At 52.9% G+C, this 9,349-nt stretch overlaps 1 protein-coding gene across 1 annotated transcript; it reads left to right on the top strand.

Annotated features, from left to right (window-relative positions):
• The first annotated feature begins 1,660 nt into the window (after window positions 1-1,660).
• Window positions 1,661-2,740, top strand: P2RY8 (purinergic receptor P2Y, G-protein coupled, 8). Its single transcript, XM_006902418.1, has one exon. It carries the CDS (start codon window positions 1,661-1,663, stop codon window positions 2,738-2,740), a length of 1,080 nt encoding a protein of 359 aa, XP_006902480.1.
• Window positions 2,741-9,349: the final 6,609 nt, after the last annotated feature.

Below are 9,349 nucleotides of genomic sequence, written 5' to 3'. Positions count from 1 at the left end.
ACAAAACAAAACCTAAAACCAAGAAGGAGTGCAGAATCTGGAATTCTCCTTCTCTCCATGAGAAGCTGAAAGCTGCCCACCTTCCACCGAACCCCACTTCCCCAAGCCACACAACAAATATTCCCTTCTCCAGCCAGGGTGTGCATCCTCTCCTGTAGGCAAGTCAGATAAAGCTACCTTTGAAAGAGAACAAACAAATGTATCCAATGTATCCCAAAGCAGGTTTCTGAATCCTCAGGGAAACATTGTAGCAGAGGTTTGCGGTTCCCCAGAAGGAGGAGCTCAGGGATTCTGGACTGTGCAGTTCTTAACTCTTGACTCCTCTTAGCTCAAATTTTGGAAACAGTTGCAGGAGTTCGTTTGAGGGACCCAGACAGAGCAGCTCCGACTGCCAAAGACAACATTAAGGCAGACTAGCGTTGGTGCCTTTTGAGGGAGATCTGCTGTAGACAGTCTCTTGCTAAGGAAATGCAGTCCTTCTTTAAAAACACCAAAACCCCTCATTGGCACCAACTCAGAACTGATGCGTACCGGAACCCTCCAGTGGGTTTTCAGAAGATGCAGATCTCAGGGGAGGAAGCTGCCCATCTTTCTCCAGTAGAGCACCTGGTGGATTGACACCCCCCCCCCAACTTGAGCTGCACCATGCATGTGCCAAGGAGATGACAGGTCCCCAGGCCCACACCTTCCCCCTTCTCCTCTCCCCTTAGCCACCAAGATGAGCTGCCTTTTGCGCGCCATGGAGAGGCACCTCTCCAAGCCCTGCTGGTGTCTGTGATCCTACAAACACCCCCAGGCTCACGCTTTATCTGCTGTTGCTCTAGGGAGCCTCTAGGCTGAGCGTCACCTCTCCAATCCTATCTGGGTACCCCTTTACTCTTGGCTGAGCCATCCACCCTGAGCCTGCTGCGCAATGTGCCCCAAGCACTGCCTCTCCAAGCCCTCCACCTGTCTGTGACTCCCTAAGCCTTAATGTGGGGATGTTTAAGGTCCAACTGGGTCGTAGTTTTTCTCCTCTAATCCGAGATTCCCTGTTAGGCCACCCCCGGAAACCGTGCACCAGGAAGCTCTACCTCTCCAAATTCTCCCAGTGTCTGTAAATGCCCAAACACCATCAGTTTTGAGATCTTCTCTCTCTCTCTTCGAGGCCAAGCCACCTGCGCGCGCCATGGAGCGCTACCTCCCCAAGCCCATTCCTCCTTCCACACTTGATGTCACAGCTTCTCTCCTCTCAGCCTAGGCGGTGCGCACGCGCTTGCGCCAGGGAGCGCTACCTCTCCAAACTCCCCAGTGTCTGTAAATTCCCCAAACACCATCAGTTTTGAGATCTTCCCTCTCTCTCTTCTCTTGCCAGCGAGCCACCTGCACGCGCCAGGGAGCGCTACCTCTCCAAACTCTCCCAGTGTCTGTAAATTCCCAAACTCAGTCAGTTTTGAGATTCTCTCTCTCTCCTCTCTTCCCAGCGGAGCCACCCCAAGTCCATCTCTCCTTCCACAGTTGATCTCACAATTTCTCTCTCAGTTTAGCGGTGTGCGCCTGCTTGTGCCAGGGAGCGCTACCTCTCCAAACTCCCCCAGTGTCTGTAAGCTCCTCAAACACCGCCAGTTTTGATATCTTCTCTCTCTCTCTTCTCTTGCAAGCCAAGCCATCTGCACGAGCCATGGAGCGCTACCTCTCCAAGCCGGACAACGCCACTCTCCAGATGCTGTGCAACCCGACGCTGGCTGTGGTCCTGCCGGCCGTCTATTCGCTGGTGGTGCTGGTGAGCATCCCGGGGAACCTGTTCTCGCTGTGGGTGTTGTGCCGACACATCGGGCCTCGCTCCCCATCCATCATCTTCATGATCAACCTCAGTCTCACCGACCTGGCGCTGGCCCTCGTCCTGCCCTTCCAGATTTACTACCACCGCAACCGGCATCACTGGGTCTTCGGCGTGCCCCTCTGTAACGTGGTCACGGTGGCCTTCTACGCCAACATGTACTCCAGCATCCTGACCATGACGTGCATCAGCGTCGAGCGCTTCCTGGGGGTCGTGTACCCGCTGACCGCCGCGCGCTGGCGCCGCCGTCGCTACGCCGTGGCCGCCTGCGCCGGCCTGTGGCTCCTGCTGCTGGCCGCGCTGTTGCCGCTGGCGCTCACTGACCTCACCTACGAGGTGGAGGCGCTGGGCATCGTGACCTGCTTCGACGTGCTCAAGTGGACCATGTTGCCCAGCATTGCCACGTGGGCGGTCTTCCTCTTCACGCTCTTCATCGTCCTCTTCCTGATCCCTTTCGGCGTGACGGTGGCCTGCTACACCGCCACCATCCGCAAACTGCTGCAGACCTCGGGCGGCTACGGCCAGGGCCAGAAGCGGCGCTCCGTGTGCCTGGCGGCCGTGGTCCTGGTGGCCTTCGTCACCTGCTTCGCGCCCAACAACTTCGTGCTGCTTGTGCACATGGTGAGCCGCCTCTTCTTCGGCCGCAGCTACTACCACGTGTACAAGCTCACTCTCTGTCTCAGCTGCCTCAACAACTGCCTCGACCCCTTCGTCTACTACTTCGCCTCCAAGGAGTTCCAGCTGCGTCTGCGCGCCTACCTGGGCCACCGCAGCCCGCGCGTCGACACGCTGGACACGCGCCGCGAGAGCCTCTTCTCCGGGCGCACGTTGTCGGCGCGCTCCGGCTCCAGCACACAAGGCGGGGACTGTCCCGAGGCGGTGGGCAGGGCCTTTCTCCAACGGCAGGAGAGCGTGTTCTGAGCCCCCTACCTTCCCCAGCGCATAGGGCGCACTGCGCCCTGGGCAGGCGGGGAGAGCGCACGATCTTCAGGCCTCTTTCTGGCTCCAAGGTCGCCCGATGGGAGGTGTCAGGGACCAGCGAACACAGCCCGAACACAGCCCGCCAGCGCCCGCTCTTTTCTGGAGAGGAGTGAAGCTTGCATGGTCTCTCCCAGCGGCCACCCTGAAGGTCCGCGCGCCCCGGGAGACCCGCTGTTCCCTCTCACGTGGACGCCCTTCTGGCGAAAGAAGAGAGCCAGTGAGCCCACCGCGCACCGATCTGCCCCAGGAAGACACAGATAGGATTCATGATCCTGGTTCGCTGGCTAGCGGTGAGCTTGTGCGGTCCATCACCTCTTGGCATCAACGTGGATGGAGGACAGGTGAGCCCAGGCAGGTGGCTGAAAGGCTCAGGGGCGCCCACGCGCACCTGGCTTGGGGAAAGGAGCTGGTTATATTCTTGCGCGCTCCCGCCGAGAGTGACACAGTGGACGCCGATGACGTGGCACGCAAGCTGAAGTCCTGCAAAAAGGCAGGACAGTCCCCCGTCCCAGGAACCTGGAGCTGCTGCTGTGATCTGGGCTGCGATGTCGTGTGGCTGCCCGCGCCTGCCCCCCCCCCGCGCCCAGGACCAGCCACCTGGTGCTCCGGCCTCCGTGGAGAGCTGGGGCTTTCAGAGACAGATGTCAGGGCGCATCAGGTTGTCTGGGGTGCTATGCTATTCCTGGTCCCCAGGTTTATCCCCTCCAAGGGGACCCCACTGTGCAAGCTTTCCTACTTGGCAGCTCTCTGTACCATTAAAGGGACCATTAAAATGGAGAGGTGCTTAGGGGGCAGGGTCCCAGCCCTGATCCCACCTCTGTCTGCTTAAGAAAGGAGAGAGTGGATGTCAGCAAATTGTGAGGTGCAGTCTATCTACACCCCCAAAGGATCTGCTCGAGGATTCTGGGTCTCCAGAAAACAAAAGTGGCTTGTGGTTCATTGGATGAAGTGTTGAGCTTCTGTCTAAAAGTTCAGTGGTTCAAACCCACCAGAAGGCCTGAAGGTAAAAAGCCAAAGCAGAGGATTCTGTCAATGTGGATGGCTTTGAAGGGCCTAGGGGGCTATTCTGTCCTGCGGGATCTCTGGGAGTCAGACACAAATGAATCCCAGCTGGTGACTCTGTATCTCATGCCTGGTCCACTCTAGGAGAGACCTGCCTTCCCTCCACACTGTGTGTGTGCACAGTGACACACAGAGGCTACTAGAGAGATACTATGTATCTAGACTCTCAGGAGAGGCTACTAGAGAGATACTATGTATCTAGACTCTCAGGAGAGGCTACTAGAGAGATACTATGTATCTAGACTCTCAGGAGCCCTGCTGGCACAGGGGGGACACACTCAGCTGTCACCACAAGGTCAGGGGTTTGAACCCACCAGCTGCTTGGAGGGAGAAAGCTGAGTCCATCTGCTTCTGGAAAGATTCACAGCCTTGGAGACCCCATGGGGCAGCTCTGCTCTGTCCTCTGGGGTCACTAGGAGTCACAATGGACTCAGGGACTCAGGGCTTGGTTTAAGGGATGAGGAGAGACACCCAAAGCTTGAAAGTTAAGTTGGGGGAGGGAAAGTGAGGGTGGGTGGGGCAGGACTTGTACTCTCAGCTGGGTTTAAAAGGCAAATAGTTACGGAGGTGGCCGGGGTCCTGTGGAAAGCCATATTGTTCCCCAAGTAGAGACACATTTGAAATGAGGTGAATTGTGTCCTTGTCCAAATGCCTGCCTCTGCCTATAACTTTTTCTTTGGGGGGGGGCAAGGGGAATCTTTGAAGATCTAATTACTGGAATATGTGTTGTTATGTGTGGGTCTTGAAATCTAACCCACCCTGCGAAAGGAGTAAGAACCACTGAGTGGAAAACCAATCTGTTCTGCCCACTTTCATGTAAATCACAAATGGTTATGAAATATAACATCATTAAGTGGTAAATCTCTATATTGATAACTGAATTTTTTAAAAAATTTTATTATTTTGTGTTGTGTACCATCAAATCAGATCTCACTGGTACATGAGGAGACTGCCCCTCCTTCTCCAGCAGAGTATCTGGTGGATTTGAACCACGGACGATCTATCAACAGTCTGCGTTATGCAGATGACACAACTTTGCTCGCTGAAACTGAGGAGGACCTCATGCACTTACTGCAGAGGGTCAAGGACTGCAGCCTTCAGTATGGACTGAGGCTCAATGTCAAGAAGACAAAAATTCTCACCACCGCACCAATTGGTAGCATCAGGATGGATGGTGAACAGATTGAGAGTGTTCACAGCTTCAGTTTGCTCAACTCCACGGTCAACACCCTTGGCACCAGTAGCCAGGAAATAAAAAAATGTATTGCGATGGGAATGTCTACGGTTAGGGACCTCTCTAAAGTACTCAAGAGCAACGGTGTCTCTCTGGAGACTAAGGTGTGTCTGATACAGGCCATGGTTTTTGCAATCACTTGTTATGCATCAGAGAGTTGGACAATGACTAGGGAGGATAGAAGGAGAATTGACGCCTTTGAGCTGTGGTGCTGGAGAAGAGTATTGAATGTACCATGGACTGCCAAGAAAACAAACAGATTCATCCTGGAGAGGGTTAAACCGGGTGGCTCCTTGGAGGCAAGGATTCTGGGGCTTCGTCTGACATACTTTGGACATGTTGTAAAGAGAGACAGGTCTTTAGAGAGGGACATCATGCTGGGTAGAGTAGAGGGACAGCTCTATGAGGTGGATTGATTCAGTGATTGGGGTAATCTGGATGGGTGTGTCAGAGGCAATGAGATTGGCACAGGATAGAGCACGGTTTAGGGCTGTTGTACATAGGGTTGCTATGAGTCGCAGACGACTCGATGGCACATAACAACAACCTCTGGGATTGCAGTGCAGCTTCTTGCCACTAGGCCACCAGAGCTCCCTGATAACTGAATTTTTAAAAAATCACACCAAACAACGCACTCTCAAACTCATGAAGCCACCTGCCCCCCCCAATCCCAGTGGGTTTTTGAGGTTCAAGTCCACTACGGGAGAATGACCTCTTTGTCCCTCATGGGTGGTGAGTAGATCTGAACTACCAGAGATTTGCTGTCTTTAGCTCTGGACCTCATCTCCTGGCGGGACAACCGGCCAGGCCTCCTGTGACTGGAGAAATTAAGACAAAAGAGGTGGGCTGTTGTGTTTGTGTTTGTGAGGAAAAACAGCTCAGAGGAGACGGGAGAGCAGGGTCCCCCAGCTCCAAGCACGTCACCGCTGAGGGTCACTGAATCACAACACGTGAAGAAACTGAAGGATGTGAAGTGGGTCCTGATGTGTCTACCATCAACAACACCACAAAATAAAAACCAGATTTTAAAAAGGAATAATTAAAAAAAAAAAAAAGACCAGGAAGCATTCAGGTACGAGATAATATGTGCTTGGACGTGGTGCTATGTGGCCCTCTGTGGGATTAGAAGGACAACAGCGTTTGAAAAAGCTGGAAGAGTGCAACAATGAATGAATGGAAACCCAAAATCTCTGTAAATGTTCATTCAAATTAATACAATTTAATTTTTTTTTTTAAAAAAAGAAAAGGCTGAAGGAGAAATGTCAGGGGTGCTTGTGAAACTCTGGAAACAGCAGATCTAGACCTGTGTTTTCCCTAGGATCACTGCCAGGGTCCACTCATCTAGTGACCAGTCCCTGCATCCATACGTCTCACGCACGGTCTTCCTCTCGCTCTCTCTGACCCTTCACTTTCTCCAGCAGGAGGTCCTTCTCCAAGGACTGACCCCTCCTGACCACATGCCCAGGAGACCAGGTCTCCCCTTCCTGGCTTCCAGTCCTCTTTAAAAAAAAAAATTGTAATTTGTTTTCATAGAATAATTCCTTTACATTTCGTATACTTTGTGTTTTATACAGTTTTTAATATCGTGTTTCATTCAGTCATTGATATACATTTTGTAGTATTTTTTAATCAGTTTGTTACAAGGTTTCTGTCCATTGTGTCTCACTGCACTGCATTTACATGTGTTTCATACAATCATTCTCACACACATTATGTTTTCTAGAAACGCAATCATGATCGGGCCCTGCTCCATCAATATCCTGTCTTTGCACCCAAAACCTTCCCATTTGCTACACACACACACACACACACACACACACACACACACACCCTAAACTCTGCAGTCCTGTGGTTTTACCTAAACCTAACTTTCCCCTTTCATTGCTTCCATCCCCACATTCTTCATCCTTCTAGGACACCTTCAATGACTCTGTTAACAAAAACTGGGGCCTTGGGTGGCCTAGCGCAAAAGCCAGATGGAGGGCCAGACTCGACCCTACATCAAGCTGTTTTATTTGTCAACAGGACAGACTGACGTGTCTGTCGGGAATGAACCCGTGAAAAGCACCCACGAGACACCCGGTGCTGAGAATGACAGCCACACCTTTGAATGATAAGATTATGAGAAACAGAGCAGGGTTGGGTGTCCCTAAAAGGCAGTGGATCATTGGTATATGCACACATTTCAGATTTAAACACTATAGGATACATTCTGGGCTTCTTGGCCCCAGCTATGCCCTTTCACGGAGCACATGGAAACCCGTTTATCAACACCCCTTTGTCACCCCCATGAAGATATCCCACCAATGTGCTTTCACCACATTCATGGAGACCCCCAATTACCCATTACCTTCCCCTGACTGAGCTTAGTGAGCATCCCACATTGTTGAAATTCATCGCTGCCCATTGGGGACACTTCACGTCACCTACAGGACTCCCCCATACCTAAAGACACAGTACTTCCTGTTACTGGCAGGGACCACTGGCCCCCAACATACCTATAAGGATATCCCATTCCTATAAGGACATCCTCATGACCTCAGCCTTCCAATGCACCAAGAACCCCAAACTGGGCCCCCCATATGTACAGACCCCAATATACCTTATTCCTTCTTGCCGCACCAGTGGGGGACTCCTATATTTGTGTTCTTTCACTTTGTCCATGGGGGTTACCTCCATTTCCCCATGGCTTCATCATGCTGACAGGAGACCCCCATATCTGTGTCCCCTTGCTACACAGAGGGACCCCATATTTACAATTGTCCACTGTGGCCCCCCTGGATCACCCCCATTTTTCCTGCCCCTTCACCATGTCCACCGAAGACCCCACAACTATGGTCCTTTGCTGTGCCAGTGGGGATCCCCCACATCTGCATTCATTCACTGCTCCCACAGGGACCACCCTCATATCCCCAACTCTTTATCACACCCACGAGAGACTTCTAAGTCCACATTCTTTCTCTGCACACACGGGGACACATATGTCCCCATCCCTTCACCACGCTCACGGGGAATCCTAATATATCTCTTTGGAGTGGCTGTGGGGACCGCCAGATCTGCGTGGCCACACTGCTCCCATGGGGACCATCCCCATGTCCGCATCCCTTCAAGATGCCCCTGGGAGACCCCTACATCTGCATTCTTTACCGCACACGAGAACCCACATGTCCTCACCCCTTCTCCATGCCCACAGGACACCCCTATATTTGCATTCCCTCAATATGCCTGTAGGGGCTCCACTCATGCCCTTCTTCCCTTTACTATTCTCATGGGAGACCCCCATAAACGTGTCCCTTTGTGGTGCCAACAGAGACCACCCCCATATCTGCCTTCCCTCACTGAGTCTCCTGGGGACCACCCCATATCTCTGCCCCTTTACCACGCCCAGGGAAGACCCCCAAATATGTGTCCTTTGCAGCGCAAGCAGAACCCCCCATATCTGCATTCCCTCCTTGATCCCCCCTCTGGGGACCATTCTCTGTATCTTCACCACATCCACAGGGGACATTATTTTTTTTTTTAATTTTTTTTTTTTTTGGAAAGCCATGTTGGGGATACAAGGAGGTGAGGGTTGGGAGCAGAGGGGTGAGGATGAAAATTGCGGGGATGCAGTTACAGAGCTGCACAATTTGGTTGGTGGGGAGGCAGGTGAAGGAAATGGAAAGGATCGAATGGGAACCCACAGGGGACCTTCTTATACCTGGGACCCTTTGCTGTGCGGGGGGTTCCCCCCATATCCACGTTCCCTCACTGCACCCCCTGGAACCCATACACACAGGGGACCCCAGATCCGCCTTCCCTCGCCCGCATCCCTAGGGGACCGCTCCCATTGTGCCTGCCCCTTCACCAGGACAATGGGGGACCCCAAATCCGTGCCCCTTTGCCTTGATAGCGGGCACCCCTTATCCATGGTCACTCACTGGGCAGTGGTGGCCACGCTCATGTCTTCACCTCTTCACCAAGCCTACAGGGTACCCCCATATCCACATGCTCTGACTACACTCACAGGTCACCCCGATCTGTACTCCATCACTGCGCCCAGGGAGGAACCCCCATTTCCCATTCCTCCTGCCCACATGGGTGTCACGCCTACCCTTGAGCTTCACTGAGCCTACAGGGGACCCTACATATGCATGTCTCCCTGATTGCGCTTGTAGGGTCTCCCCATATCCCTGATGCACCCCCGTGCCCTTTGGGGGAACCCCGTATCGGTGTCAGACAGCACGTGGGGGATCCGCTAAGCTTTTCCATCA

The sequence above is a fragment of the Elephantulus edwardii genome, unplaced genomic scaffold, assembly GCF_000299155.1.
Source record: "Elephantulus edwardii isolate Elephantulus edwardi_28Jun2011 unplaced genomic scaffold, EleEdw1.0 scaffold00410, whole genome shotgun sequence".
Lineage (NCBI taxonomy): Eukaryota > Metazoa > Chordata > Mammalia > Macroscelidea > Macroscelididae > Elephantulus > Elephantulus edwardii.
This window is presented reverse-complemented; position numbering and strand designations above follow the sequence as displayed.

Excerpts from the sequence above, each read along its gene's own strand:
- P2RY8 (XM_006902418.1), top strand. The coding sequence starts at position 1,661 with ATGGAGCGCTACCTCTCCAAGCCGGACAACGCCACTCTCCAGATGCTG.